Source organism: Sciurus vulgaris (assembly GCF_902686455.1).
Source record: "Sciurus vulgaris genome assembly, chromosome: 18".
Taxonomy (NCBI): Eukaryota; Metazoa; Chordata; class Mammalia; order Rodentia; family Sciuridae; genus Sciurus; species Sciurus vulgaris.
This window is the reverse complement of record NC_136479.1, coordinates 113789-128971: the sequence shown is the minus strand read 5'-3', so window position 1 is coordinate 128971 and position 15183 is coordinate 113789. Positions and strand designations below refer to the sequence as shown.

The window sequence follows — 15183 nt, the reverse complement described above, 5'->3', positions numbered from 1 at the left end:
GAGAGGGGTGGAGACAGGGAACATGGGGTAGTGACGAACCTGCTGTTCCCCCTGTGTTGGTGCCACACCAACAAAAGGGGGTGGGTCCCTTTGCTGTGCTGAGTAGACATGTCTTCTGCAGCATAGCAGGCCTCTGTCCAGGCAGGGGTGGCTCAGCACACTGGAGCCCCCCTGCCAGGACAGAGTAATGTCCAGGGAGACATAAGCAGGAGTGGAGTGCCTATGTCTCAGTCCTGGCCTCCCATGTGAAGCTGGGGTGCTTGGGGTTTCTGGAAAGGATTCCTGATGTCAGAGGGCCCCAAAGAACAGTATGGCAGGATGTCCTCTGGGGGAAGGTAAGGCCTTTGGGTATGTAGGGTGTTAGTTAGTAACTTCACATCTACTCTTCTCGGGGAGCCATGTGGGCATCCTGGTTGGGTGTGGGTAGGGCTGTGCCTCTGCTGGGACACCTAGCCAAGCCCCCTGCCTCGCTGGGTCCACCCTGTGCTACCCGGCATCCATATCCCCATGCTTGTGGTCTTGCAGCACTGTAACTCAGCGAGATTGCTGCAGCACAAGGCCTGGCCAGGAAGTGTCAGTGACAGACAGTGCAGGCAGCAGGGCCTGGCCAGGAAGTGTCAGTGACAGACAGCGCAGGCAGCAGGGGTGGAAGGAAGTGTCAGTGACAGACAGCGCAGGCAGCAGGGTGGAAGGAAGTGTCAGTGACAGACAGCGCAGGCAGCAGGGTGGAAGGAAGTGTCAGTGACAGCGCAGGCAGCAGGGTGGAAGGAAGTGTCAGTGACAGACAGCGCAGGCAGCAGGGGTGAAAGGCTCTGAGCCCAGGAGACTGCTGGCCCTGCTTGCACCAGTGTAGGGCTGCCCCAGTCATCGAAGGGGCTCCAGAGGCCCCATGGGCCATGGCCACAGGTCTGTGCTGCATGAGCTCTGAACCAGCTTCTCCAGTGCGGAAGGCCATGCTGCCTAGCGCCTGTCCTCCAGCACCTGTGACCTGCAGGTGTTCCAGCTTGCGGCTCACCTGGTGTACTGGGGCAAGGCTGTCATCATCTACCCTCTGTGTGAGAACAACGTCTACGTGCTGTCTCCCAATGCCAGCGTGTGTCTGTGAGTACTGCCAGAGCCCGTTCAGCACTCCAGGGGCTGCTCCCTGGGCGCCAGGCCCCAGAGGCACTGGCGGCCCGAGGCAGGGCTCCCACTCCCACCCAGTGACTGACTGCAGCTGCGCCCGTGCTCATTCTGGTCTGGCTGCCCTGCCTGCAGCAGGACCACTTCCTCCTGACGGAGATCAGATAGGGGTTTGGGGTAGCCTGTGCCTTCTGCTACCTTAGGGAAAGTCCCAGGATTCCACCTGAAGACTTGCCCAACCCTGCTGTCACCTCACACCCATTCTGTCCCATCACAGCGTCCTGGCCCACCCAGCACAGAAATGCCCTGCTGCTCACTGAGGGCCTGTGGTGGGGGTGGTGCTCATGGGGCTGTTATGCCCACCACTGGACTCACCTATCCCCAGGTACTCTCCACTGGCTGAACAGTTCTCCCGCCAGTTCCCATCCTACGACCTGCCATCCATCCTTGCCAAGTTCTCCTTGCCCGTTTCCTTGTCGGAGTTCAGGAACCCACTGGCGCCCCCTGCGCAGGAGGTGAGTCATGGTAGCCGCAGGGGCTGCAGAGCCTCTTTCTTGTTTGGGGGGCTTGCTGTTGCTGGTTCCATGTGGCAGGCGAGCACTGACCGTTGTGCTGCCTTGGCCTAGAGTGCCCACAGGTGGAAAGTGCCCCACCCTCCAAGAGAGCTGGGCTCTTGCCCGCTTCCCTGGGTGTTCAGGGGCCCCGGGTCTGTGTGTGAACCCTGGGCCACTGGGCCTGGAGTCTTCTCATTCAAGGATCCTGGGCTGTGTGTGGGGAGGCCTCCTCCTGATGTGGAAGATGGTGTGTGTCTTCCCCTGTGGGCTGTAGGGTGTCACTGTTCATAGGTTCCAGGTGGGTTTGCCCTTCACTGGTCAGATAGGAAAGGACAGGTGTCCGGGACAGGCTGGGTGTTCTCAAGGCGCTCTCCAAAAGCAAAGTATTTGTTTTAGTTAGCTCCAGATCTACCAGGCAAGACCCGTTCTTAAAATCAAGTGCTTTCCCTTCTCAAATTGTGAATGAGTAAGATCCTGGTTTTTCAGCTCATTTAGATGCTAAGCGTGACAGCCCTAAATACCATCTTTCATGGAGCAGGGTTTCTAGGAACCCCGCCAGGTCCTTCCAGCTGAACAAGACACTGCATCTGTACCTGCCTCCTCCGTCCTGGGCAGTCCTGGGGAAGGGCTGGCAGTGCTCCCACCCAGCAGAAGCTTCCCACTGCTGGGATGATGGGGTGGATTTTGCAGGCCATTCCCTAATGGCTGCCCCAGGCCTTGTAGGGGTTCAAATGGAGCCAGGTTTGGTTCTGTCATGTCCCTGGGATGCATGGTCTAGTGCTTATGAAGCCCCTTGCTGTTCTCTTTTCTTTTGCTGGGGATTGCATTGGTGCTTCACCACTGAACTATACCCCCAGACCCTTTTATTTTTTGTTCTGAGATGGGGTCTTGCGATGTTGCTCCAACTTGTGATCCTCCCACCTCAGCATCTGAGATGCTGGTATTGTGGATCTGTACCCCCACACCTGACCCTTTATTTCTTAATTTCATTTTAAGTCTAGATATTTTGCAGTCCTTTTGAGTTTTTTGTGTTTTTTTTTTAAAGGATTAGTATGTACATTCTCCCCTTCCCCTCCCTAGTAATCCAGCCCTACCCCAGGTGACCCTGGTCAGCAGTTCCTTGTAGACCCTCAAGGAAGAGAATGTCCACACACACCTTGCCCTGTGTCTGGGAGGGGCTCTATCCTCACGCTTCTCCACTTGCACAAAGCACGCTGCAGGTCCAGCCACAGAGGCCTGGCTTGAACATGTCCTGTGGTGAGAGGGGTTGGGACCCTTTCCTGGCTTCCTTCTGGGTCTAACTGCATGCCCAGTGCAGACTTCAGGTGTATCCAGGGAGAGAACTTTCTGCCCACGGCCTCTTTCCAAATAGTGTCTGGGCTTGCCCAGGGGTGGCCTGGCTCGCTAGGTCCAGCAGCAGGGCCCAAAGGTCTAAGGGTGAGGGAGGCAGAACAGAGGTGGTTCTAGGGGAGTTTGGCTCAGAGAAGGGTTGGCTGCATCCCAGGTCCTGTTTTTTTCACCAGACACTGGGCAGCCCAGCTGTGTAGTAGGAGCCAGAGTGGTGTGGTCCAGGAGCTCTTCTGGTCCCTCTGCCTTCCCTGGGGGCAAGTTGGCATTGCAGAACTGACCAGCAGCTGTGGGCTCTTTTTCTGAGGTGAAGGCTTTCCTGCCAAGGACTCAGCACCAGAGTGTGCTGAGCTGTCTGGGGCCAGGCCATGGAAGGGTTAGCACTGACGTGGGGGAACTGGCCTTACCCACTGCCTGCCCACAGACCCAGCTCATCCAGATGGTGGTGTGGATGCTGCAGCACCGGCTCCTCATCCAGTTGCACACCTATGTCTGCCTGATGGCCTCCCCCAGTGAGGAGGAGCCCCGCCTGCGGGAGGATGACGTCCCCTTCACTGCCCGGGTTGGCGGCCGCAGCCTCAGCACACCCAACGCCTTAAGCTTTGGCTCTCCAAGTAGGGTTCTCCCTACCCTGGGCACCTGTCTCGCAGTGGGGGAAACATGGGGTGGCAGCTAGGAATCGTGACGAGTGCCTTCACATGGCTGCACACGTGTGTCCACCTTCATGTCTCCCATGGAGACCCCTTTCCAGTCTTCTCTGACCACCATGGCTGTCCTTGGCCTCTCCAGCAGGGGCTTGCCGGCCAGTAACAGCCCCAGCCTGGGATCAGAGCAGGATTTCACATCACCAGGACAGTTGAAACCCCTGTGCCTGAGGGCCCATGAGGAGACTGTCATGGTCACTTCTGGGAAGAGCCCTAAAGGTGGCAATCCATTGCCAAGTGCTGGGTCCCGGGTTTGGCAAAACCTTGCCTGTACAGGTGCTCCATCTTCCAAGCTGGGCGAGGGTGCAGGATGCCCAGGCGTACCTGGGGATGTAGGAAATATGCTGGGGGACCTGTTCAGGGCCCTTGGGGCTGCTCCCATGTTCTAAGTCAGACCTGTGAGGGGGGATGTCATACCTAGGGGATGGGGTGGCACACAAGTTTCTGGGTGGAACAGCTGGGGGACCAGGATGGGCCCTGTGTCCCTGGGTGGGGCTGGCTCTGCCCTCACTGTTCCCGTAGCATCCTGCAATCCATCCTGACCTGTACTGCCCACAGCCAGCAGTGATGACATGACCCTCACCAGCCCCAGCATGGACAACTCCAGTGCAGAGCTGCTCCCCAGTGGGGATTCACCACTGAACAAGCGGATGACAGAGAGCCTGTTGGCCAGCCTCTCAGAGCATGAGCGGGCAGCCATCCTCAGTGTACCTGCTGCCCAGAACCCTGAGGATCTGCGCATGTTTGCCAGGTGGGGGCTGGTGGCTAGTGGAGCTGTACAGAAAGTGGAAGGGGCATACCTGACATGATCACATGTGTCAGGGTGAGATGGCATCTCAGCACTGTCACCAAGGCCTGGGACCTTAATTGCCTGTCTCTAGGAGTCTCTCCTGCAAGTTCTTACCTGTGTAGGAGTTGGCAGGGATTTGCCTAGGACCCCTGCATCTTATAGGTCTGACAGTCTGTCACCCAACCCTGACTGGAGGTGTGTGGTTTCCTAGGAGAGGTAAGGTTGCCAGCACTATGTGTAAACCACACTCCAGACCCTTCAAAGAAGCATGTGCAGCTCTTCTTAGCTGCAGAAAGTGACCACAGCAGCACAGAACAGAGGAGCCTCAAGCAGCCTCTTCCCCATACTGGGGTGCAGGCTTCAGTGGCTCTAGATTTAGGCAGATGTGCTTCCTGTAAGGACCACTTCATGCCCACTGCTGGTCATGGGACTCCAGTGGGTTTTGGGCCCAGGATGTTGAGCTGACCACACTTGTGGTTGTTGGACAGAGGATTTCAGGGTGCTGGCCTGGTCTTGGCTAATGCCACCCCTCCCCCAGGCTCCTTCACTACTTCCGTGGCCACCACCACCTGGAGGAGATCATGTACAATGAGAACACTCGGCGCTCCCAGCTGCTCATGCTCTTCGACAAGTTCCGCAGTGTGCTGGTGGTGACCACCCATGAGGACCCTGTCATTGCTGTCTTCCAGGCACTGCTCACATGAGCCAGGAAACCAATGGGGCGTGAGGGTAGGCACTGTGGGTTGCCAGCCCTGGCCTGACTGAAGGCCTGCAGAGCTCTTGACCTTGCTACAGGCACCTTGCTCCCATCCAGCAGCAGCTGTGGGGCCACCACTCTCTGTGCTCAACTTGCTCCTGGTCCTTGCAACAGCCTTAGCATCACTAGGCTGAAGGGGGCTGTCTAGATTGTGTCTGGTGAGGACCGTGTCCTTGCACGTGTGGCTCCCTCACCCAGCACCACCTCTGCTCTCCATGCACTGCATTCCTCCCAGACTGCTGTGGTCCTCTCCTGGCCCCAGCCTCACCACAGCACATAGGCCACCCTTGTGGTGGGTGGCGGCTAAGCTTCCTGCCAGGACCCTGCCCCAGAATGTGCGTGTATTGTGTGGTTCTTCCTCTTGATCCTAACCCTGGAAGGACTGGCTTTAGGCATATGCGGATCAGCCAGGGGCTCTGCAAAGACAAACAGTAAAGTAAAAGCATTTATTTGGTTTTTAAACAATTAAAATGCCTGTCTGAATGGGCTTTTTGCTCAGGCCTGTGTGTCCTGCTCAGCTGCTCTGTCCACCACACTCACCCATGGGCTGCCCTGGAAGTAGAAGCGCAGGGGCTTCTGGGTCCACTCCCCTGCATAGCTGATGCCCACACGGGCTGCTGCCACCACAGCTGGCCTACTGGGCCCTGGCAGACCACACTCCAGCCACATGGCTTCATCCTGGGCCAGGTCCCGCTGGTCAAAGCTCTTATCAATAGCCAGGGCCTGGCACAGCTTGGAGGGGCCATTACAGAGCTCACGGTCCTTGAGAGTGCGGCTAAGGGTGCCTTTCCGGAGGTTGCTGCGAAGCTGGCGCATAGTCTCCAGGCCCCCAAGGGGCTCAAGTGCTCGCAGTAGGACACAAGCACCATCCCCTGTTGAACAGATGGACAGTTTGGAAGCAGAGCCTCCCTGGCCCCCGTCCTCCCATTCCTGTGCAACTCCAGTGTCAGTGCTGCACGGATGGTCACTGCCTTCTGGGTCTGCATCTCCCTGTGTCCAGACCCCTCGGCCTGGCTTCCCTGCTGCATACCTGCATCCACAAGGCAGCTGTGCCTTTTGGAGGGACACCTGCCTGCCTGCCACCACATGGCGTTGGTATTTCCCTTCCTTCATCTTTTTCTTTAATTATTTTTTTAATGTGGTGCTGAGAATCAAATTCAGTGCCTCACACATGCTAGGCAAGTGCTGGACCACTGAGCTACAACCACAGCCTCTTTCCCTTCATCTTGTGCTTGGCACCAAGTGTGAAGCCCCAGACCGCTGGTGCTCCTGGGCTGGAGTAACCCTGCTAAGAAGTGGGAAATCTTGGGCTGACTCAGATTCCTAGCCAGAGAGTATTGCTCTCCCATCTGTCTGCCACTAACCATCCCTGTTGGCCAAGCTTGGAAATTGGCCTGGGCAGTCACCAGCATGTACAGGATGCTCGGACAGCCCCAGCTTGTGATTCAGTGGAAGGACTGTCCACTAACCCTCTGTAAGCATGTCAAGAGGAGATGTCCATAAGACCTCCCTAGGGGATCTCCTCCAGCCCAGGTCAGGCTACTTCAGGGGCCCACCAAGAAGGCACAGATGCCTAAATTCCTCTTGTCTCAAACATCTGGGAGGGCCCTTGTTATTACTGGTCTTGGACAATGATGATCTGGACCTTGGCCAGAACAACTCTGACCCTCCAATAAGGCTGCTCACCTGTGCACCCTGGACTCCCAGTCACCTGGGAGTCAAGCTTGGCCTGAATATGGCCAAGCTAGTCCCCACCCTTGGGACTCGGCCAGATGGGTCTCCTCCCAGCCTCTGCATCAGTACCCAGGGCCAGTCCAAGTGAATGGAGCCATCCCCTGTAGCACAGCCTGCAACCAGCAAGTGCTGGGTTCTTGTGACCAGATGCCCTGTAACCAGCCAGGTTTCAAAGAGATTCAAGACACAAAGCCTGGAGGTTCCAGTCCCTCTGAGTTGTATGCTGCCTCCAGCTTGCCACGTGCCCACCCTCTGTGCCCACCCTGAGTCACTTTTGCAGAAATCAGGCAGACCACTGCTGAGCCACCTGTAAAGGAAGAGCAGCTCAGTCCCCACTCTGGCACACCCCCTCTCTTGGCTCTTTTGCACAGAACGCATGTCTCACATCACCTTTGCTCTCCTCCTATCCAGCCTCCACCATCTCGCCCCTGCTCTGCTGCCCAGTGGCTCCAGCCTTGGCAGTCTGGCTGTTCTCTTCCTGAACCTAGCCCCTCCACATCTCCATGTGCTGCCTCCACCTGTACAGGTGATGACCATATCCTCAACCACCACTCATTTGATGGCCCCAACCCTAACTGTCTTCACCCATGTGGGGTCTTGCCCCCCAACCTGGACGTTCCTGGGGCATCGTGGTCACATATTCAGAAAGGAACAGGTCACATCCCTGCTGCCACTTCATTGGTTACAGCATCAAGCATTTCTAGGCCCAGTCTTTCCCCTCTGAGGCCAGCCCTTCCTGCTTGAGGTTAGTTCCACTGCCAACAAGGATCTCTGTGACCAACTCTCAGGAGTGACCATGGCCCTCCAGGAAGTTCTTCTACCCTCCTGGATAACCAGTCACCCAGAGCTTTATTCCACATCTGCTCTGGGCCAGGCATGGGGATAGTCTTGCTGGTCCTACAGTCCCTGTGGCCTCCACTCTCCAAGGCTTGTGCACTTCACATCCCCAATGGTCTGCTCTGGACAGCCGAAATTTTGTCATTGTGCTTGTTCACACATGGCCTGGGAAATACTGGACTATGACCCCCACTGGTTTCCCCAAGCATTTGTCTGGGAGTGGGTGAAGAAGGCTCAGCAGATGATGCAGGGACTGGCTGGCCAGGTGGGCCAGACAGGTGATGTTCCTGGTCAGCAGTGGCTTTGGCAGGATGGTGCTCTGAGCTAAGGACCTGCCCAGTCTCTTGCTCACATGCTCACCCAGGACAGTCTGCACCAGAGCTGGACTCATAAGTGAGGGCTTCTCCCAAAACACCAAGCCAGCTACTGCAGGCTTGAGGCTTCTGTGTGGTGGGGGCTGTCCTGTGCCTTGTAGGGGGGTTGGCAGCACTCTGGTCTCCAATCACCAGATGCCAGGAGCACCCCCAGCCATAGAATGACCAAAAATGTCTCCAGACATTGCCTAATGTCCCCTAAGGGGCAGAATTGCTCCTGGTTGGGAATTGACCAGACCCCGTAACAGGCCACTTGACAGGCTCCTGCAATTGCCTAGCTCAGTCTGGACTGATCTGTCCCATGCTTCCCTACAACTTGCCCCTTCCACATCTACCCCAGTGCTTTTCTGACATCAGCTTTGAGCTCTGGGATCAGTGGTGACCTCATGGAATCTGTCTGGTCTGCATTCAGGTCTGTCCCAGGGCCTCTATCTCATAGGGCCCCAGCCCCTTTAGCCAACCGTGCCCTATCAATGCAGCCAGAGCTCCTGAAACCTGAACTTGGCCCTGGCAATGGCAGCTCCTTCCTCATATGCCCACCTACCCAGTCGTCCTGGGGGTCCCCCAAGTACTAGCTGAGGGGGCTCTTCCAGTTCTGCTCCCTTAATGCCAACATCACTAACCTTGGCTGGAGACGTTCATGCAGAAGTACATGCCATAGATAATGTACACATACAGGGTCCCAGGTTTCATGAACATGCCGCGGTTGCGGGGGGTCTGCCGGCCACCCCTCGAGTGGGCAGCTTCATCTTCTGGTCCCAAGTATGCCTCGGTCTCCACAACGCGTCCTCGGAGCTCTGTGCCATCAGGAAGTCGCCGGACAAGGACCTGTGGGTAGTCTGCTCAGGGCTAGAAGGGACAGGGTTCCACCCATCCTGACAGTCCCCAGCCTGTGCAACCTCTCACTAGCTCAGAAAGTGTCAGGCTCAGACAGTCCCTCCCATCTGTCTCTTCCCTTGCTCTTATTTAGAGCCCAAAAGCCATCATGGGGGCCACAAGCCTGCCCCCACACCTCCTGGGTATCCTGGGACCCAGCTGCCCTTCTGCAGGGAGTGCCCCTTAGCTCTCTGATAGAGGTTCCTGGGGGAGACAGCACCCCTTCAGCTCAGAGTGGTCTGAGTCGTCAGGGCAACTTGTTTAACTTTTCAGTGCTGAAGACTAAACCAGGACCTTGAGCATTCTTAAGCGCCCTACCACTGAGCTATATCTTCCGCCCTGAAATAAACCTTTTGATGAGAGGGTGATCCTGATGAGGGGTCTGCAAGAGCACTCACTGGGAGTTTATGGAAAAGGCTGTCCTCCCTGACCAAAGGGACATAGGGTGAGTACCCTCTTCTCTGCTGGACATCACCTTGTCAACAGACTCCAGTAGGTATGACAGGGGACTAAAGGGAAATGATGTGCTGAGGACACTGAATAGAGATGAATGCGCTGTGGTCCTTGACCATCAATCCTGGGGTGCACCTGCCCCACATACTGTTGGTCATATCATAAATGTTCAATATTTAAGGTACTTTCAGAAGGATTCTCTGACCTTTGCAGCATCTTCATGGCAACAGAATCTCATCCCTTCTCTACTAGGCTAGGGTTTTCTCTTTTCAGCACCCAATTTTGTTTTTGTTTGTTTGGTTTTGGTACTAGGGATTGAACCCAGGGTACCTAACCACTCAGGCACATCCCTGGCCCTTTTTATTTTGAGACAGGGTTTGCTAGGTTGCTTAAGGCCTTGCTAACTTGCTGAGGCTGGCCTCAAACTTGTGATCCTCCTAGGTCAGCCTCCTGAGTCACTGGAATGACAGGTGTGGATCACCACACCTGGCTTAGCACCAGACTTTTTTTTTTTTTTTTTTTTAATATTTTTTTAGTTGCCAATGGACCTTTATTTTACTTATTTGTATGTGGTGCTGAGGATCGAACTCAGTGCCTCACACATTCAAGGCAAGTGCTCTACTACTGTGCTACAACCTCAGCCCAGCACCAGACTCTTGACACTGGTTTTTCTATTAGTCACAGAAACTGGCAGAGTCCTTGGTCATTTCAACCTCAAAGTAGGCTTGTTAAAAGACAAAGGGCACCAGGGAATCTCTGGGATAGCCAGTAAGCCCGTTCTGGAACTCTGGCATCCGGGAACAATACCCAGATGGGACTCAGATGGACCCAGCCAGGACTCCATGGCTGTGCATGGGTAGTGACAGGAAGCATGGCAGGCCACCGCAGGATGGTCCCTGCTTCCCACTCTGATATGTCCGGCAGAGCCCAGATCCTGTACCTACAATAAGCCACAGGGGCTACTGGGAGGCCAGAGCTGGCACTGTGAACCATGGGGTGGGAGGGTGGCTGAACCAAGGCAACTTTGATGCTGGCAGCCCAACAGTGGCCACACAGATCCCATGTGTCTAAAACTGTCAGTAACGTCATCCCGACTGGAGTGCTGATTGTCAGGAAACAGCAGGCGAAGGTGGCTGGCCCCTCAATGATACAGGGCCAACAGTGCTGTAGTACCTTCAAATGACCTGCCCTGAGGAGCCCCAGGTAGACAGGAACTAAGCTTCCATGTCCCAGGTGGGAAAACTGGCAGTGAACTGCTCCTGTCCTCACGAGTATAGGAAGGCTGATGGTGGCAGCCCTGCCTCCATCTGGGGCAAACAGCACCAGCCATCTCCTCATCCCCCAGTGGCCCCAGATGAGTAAGACGAGGATCTTCAGGGGGGAAAGCAGCTAACTGCACCAGTACAAGGACGGTCCACTGAGGGTCAGGTCAGGCTGTGAACAGTGGTGAGGGCCTGATGATGGCAACCTCAGCAGAGACCATACCACTGTTTATATTACCTGTCCCAGAAAGGCGCGGGCCAGGGGGACGGCTGGCTGGTCAAAAAATTCTGTCCCCAGCCGGGCAGGGTGGCCCTGTGGGCTGGAGAAATAGATGCTGCGCTGGGGGCCCAGGGCAGAGGTTGGTCTCAAGTGGGGGTCCTTTGGGGAAGGCGTCTGGGCTGTGTCCAGTGGGCTCTGCTGCAGCTCTGCCTCTGTTAGTCGCTGCTTTTTTTGCCCCATCCTTCGGGAAAGCTGCAGTGGGAAAAACAGAAGCACTGAGTAGGAGGCACCAGGTAACCGTGTGGTGAAACAGGCCCTGGCAGTTCAGAAGCTCAGTTTTTTTCATCAGCAAACTGCGGTGCCCACCTCATGGGTTGCTGTGAGGCACGAACAATGCCACAGCTGACATATTCAGCCTCAGGTGATGACGGGCTGCTGGGTGGCAGGTGGACACTACCCCTTGGACCCTTCACACATGGGAGATGCACAGCCTGGGGACCAGGGCTGCAGGACCTGGGAGGGGACTGGATGTCTAAGCCTGAACAGGAAGAGCTAGGGACCCTCTTGTTCCCATTCATCATGTGGACCCCAGGGAACCTTCTGAGTTTGATTCTGGAACCCTGCTCTTTGTACCCAACCCTGGCCAGGAATTTACAGTGTACGCATGTACAGGAATTTGTGCATGTAATCTCAGCTATTAGAGAGGTGGAGGCAGGAAGATTCCATGCTGACCGCCAGCCTGTGCAACTTAGATCGTGTTTCAAAAAGGGCTGGGGCTGTTGCTCACGGGTAGAGCACCCTGGATATCACAAAACAAAACCAAAAAAACCCAGCCCAGACCTGGGCAGAGCCTAGCAGAGAAACACACTGTAGGCTCCTTTCCCCACTGCCTGCTGATGGCAGGACTCTCACTGTCCCAGACTTCTCTGGCCCAGGAGGCCCGACACATTCAGCTGGGTGAGAATGGGGCTGACCATCTGCCCAACCCCATCCCAAGTGCTCAGGGCGTAACCCCGGTCAGTCCCTAACTGCACTCTGCGTTAGTATCCAGGATGTCAGAATAAGGAGCAAGTGGGGCGAGAGGAAACCAGACCACGCATCTTCAGCGGTTCAGGGGCCAAGGGGAGCAGGCGAGGAAGGCGGCAGGTGAGCGTGGGGCCTGAGGCGCCTTCCTGGGCCGCTGGTCTCCGGCGGTACCCAAGGCGCCCTGCCCCGAGAGACACCTATTATTTTTAACACCAGTGCTGAGGTCCACATCTGGCCGAGGCCGCCAGTCCGCCGTGAATGGACCCTGACGTGACCGTCTCTGCAGCCCGGCCCACCGTGCCAGCGCGCCGTGGGCTCAGCCTCCGCGACGCTGCGCCCCGCTCTCACCCGCTTTGGCCTCTGGCCGGCCCCACGGCATCCGGTCACTTGGGAGCTCTTGGGCGGCGGGCTCGTCCAGGAAATAGAGGCCCCATCGGGGCCCGCGGGCGCACTCTCTGGCTTTCTCATGGGTTCCAGCCTCGCCGCCGCGAGGTACGCAGGTATCCGAGACCCGCCGCGCGCCAGCTTCCGGCCACTCGGACCTGCGCCCCGTGGCCACCCGGAAAGCAGGCGGGGCCGCGCCTGCGTGGTAGGCACCCTGCAGGTGGGCGGGGCCGCGCCTGCGTGGGAGGCGCCCTGCGGGTGAGCGGGGTCCGCGCCTGCGTGGTAGGCGCCTTGCCGGGCGGCCGCGCCTCAAGAGGGGCGGAGCCGGTCTGGTGGAGCCTGCGCTTGCTGCAGCGCGCGGAGGCGGCTGGGTCCTTTCCCCAGTGAGCCGCCTGCATCTCGGCTGCCCCGTGTCACCGACCTCCGAAGAGCCCGCCCCCACCAGCGGTCAGATGGCCCGGCAGCTGGACGGATTCAAAGACCCTGCCTTGCGGCGCGGTCGGCACTGTGGAGAGCGCGCCAGGAGGCGGCGGCCCAGCCCTTGGCAGGGACTTGTCTACCCCCACCTCGGGCATTGAGTGGAGTGGGCAGGAAGTGGACCCTTGGGCCGGGGTCGTTACAGCCGGTCAGAGGAAGGAAGTGGGGAGCAGCGGGAACTCTGTCTCTGCAGTGCAGCCTTCACCCCTCCTACCCCAGGGATGTGGAGAGCAGCTCACCCACGTCCTGGGCGGGCCAGTTGGAGGGTGGCCAGCCTCCTCAAGGGTCTGAGGCCATGATCAGGGCTGTGGGGTCCCGTGAACACCAGCCCTGCTGGGCGGCAGCTGCCCTACACTCTTGCCCGCTCCCCATGCCCAGCGCCTGCTTCCCGCCCTGCATCTTGGCAGGGGAGTGCTAGGCCCAGAGAGGGAGCCTTCAGGGGCAGCCTCTATACCAGCAGAGCCACCCCGCTCCTCCTCTGCTCCTGTGGGGATTCTCTGGGTCTGCTGGGCCTCTGTGCAGATACCATACCACCACCCCCACACACACCCATACACCCACAACCCGACCCTTGGGCTTGTCCGGAGCTCTGATTTCTGTGACCCTGGCCTTGGGAAGGTACCATAGAGGCCTCAGAGCAATTGGGCGCAGCATGAAAGGTGCTGGATAGGACAGGGATAGACCATGTGTCTGTGACCCTCAGGTGAACAAAGCACTTGGTCTCCAGCTGCATCTCTGCTGACCAGCTTATGGGCAGAACTCTGACCCTGGCTGTGGCTCAGCTATCCCACCCCCATGGTCCCCAACCAGGACTTCCTGGGGAGGGAAGGGGCAGCCTCAGCCTGCTGCCTGCTGGAAGCCACCCAGCTGTTTGTGGCACTGCTGGCTGCTTCCGGGGATGGGGGCGGGGGGGGGGGGGGCATGTGTCATAAATCCCTGCTAATGAGGCAGGCCTGAATGTAACTCCCACCCACTTTCCTCCTTATCCCCTGCAGCCATTCCGCCCAAACAATGACTATCCCTTCCTGTGGGAACAGCCCCCCCACCCCTTCCCCTTCCAATCTAGGAGGGAAAACTGAGGCCCTAGGTGGGCCCCTTTCTCCCTGGTTAGGGCATGGAGGATGTGGGTGTTGTAGAAATCATGGGCATTCTGGAGGATTCTCTAGTCCTCTGGGATGAAAGGAAGGCTCATTCCATTTGGTGGGCAGCCTGGACCCTGCCCCAGAAGGAGGTGGGGCCTACATCATCTTCCCATTTCTCCAGATGTTCTGGCCTGGGGAAGCAGGGGGTGGGGTTTATGCAAGCCCTCCCTCCCTACCCCCTACTTCCTGGTTGTGGTGTTAGGCTCCCACTGAAGGCTGGAAATGGTGGGCTGGGCTTTCCCACAGTGGTTTGCAGGGCTGGCTGGTAGACTGACCAGGAGCAAGAGAAGGTAGAACCAGAAGGCAGAGGGGCCTGGGGGCCTCCTGTCCCCATTGTGCCCTGCTGCTGTGTTGAAGAGGCCTGTTGGGGAAGGCAAGGATGGCAGTGAGGAGGCATGGGCGTTGACGGTCTGAAAGGGTTAAGGCTGGGGTCAGTGCTGGCAGGAGCTGCTCTGCCCCCTTGCCCCTCCCCCCACAGGCTGTGGAAGGGCTGGAGCTGCCTCCAGCTGTGGGGGATGTGGCTGTCAGTTCCTGTTGGCACTAAAGGCCAAAGAGAGGAGGGTTCCAACCTCACAGGCCCAGGAGCCCAGGACACTGGCTTAGTCTTTCGTAACTAAGATCAGCCAGTGAGTTCCTACAGATCAGACACGAGCACCCTTGCAGCACCTTCTCAGCACAGTGGCTTCCACCTTGACTGGCTTCAGTGGCTTTGTGTCTGGTGGGCCTGGGGGTGGGGCAGTTCCTTGGGTAGAAAGGGCAGCCACTGGGCAGGTCTAATGGGGTTTGTGTGGGCTGCATCCTCCCTGGGAAGGGAGTACTGCCAATGCTGGCAGGCCCTGAGTCCTGAGCTAATAGGACCCCCTTGCCAAGCCCAGGGTCATGGGGAAGGGGCAGCTGCCTCATAAATAGCTTATGACTTCAGGCCTCCTGCTAGCCTGGCCCTCTTCCGCCTCCTCCCCAAATAGCCAGGCGCTGGTCCTAAGCCCATCCCTGCATCTCTGCTTCCCAGGGAGGGGAAGTTTCTTTTGATCTATTCACGGGCCCTCCAAAGCTCAGGGGCTGGCCCCCTGGGGCGATGACTTATGGCCTGGAGGCTGAACTGAGGATTCCTGGGTGGCTGCCAG

General features: G+C 57.6%; 2 protein-coding genes across 11 annotated transcripts in view; one reads left to right on the top strand and one right to left on the bottom strand.

The window, feature by feature from the left end:
• Positions 1-5774, top strand: part of NPRL3 (NPR3 like, GATOR1 complex subunit) — a 172181-nt gene extending 166407 nt beyond the window's left edge. For all 10 annotated transcript variants that reach the window (XM_079121848.1, XM_079121851.1, XM_079121849.1 and 7 more), the window contains 5 exons: positions 995-1101; positions 1508-1637; positions 3448-3637; positions 4286-4478; positions 5056-5774. In XM_079121848.1, the coding sequence (XP_078977974.1) occupies positions 995-1101; positions 1508-1637; positions 3448-3637; positions 4286-4478; positions 5056-5221 (786 nt within the window). In that variant the 3' untranslated portion in view covers positions 5222-5774. The remainder of the gene's footprint in view (positions 1-994; positions 1102-1507; positions 1638-3447; positions 3638-4285; positions 4479-5055) is intronic.
• Positions 5690-12645, bottom strand: MPG (N-methylpurine DNA glycosylase). Its single transcript, XM_079121869.1, has 4 exons — positions 12405-12645; positions 11049-11282; positions 8843-9047; positions 5690-6146 (listed from the first exon to the last, which is right to left on the bottom strand). Exons 1-4 carry the CDS (start codon positions 12522-12524, stop codon positions 5770-5772), a joined length of 936 nt encoding a protein of 311 aa, XP_078977995.1. The 5' UTR covers positions 12525-12645; the 3' UTR covers positions 5690-5769.
• Positions 12646-15183: the final 2538 nt, after the last annotated feature.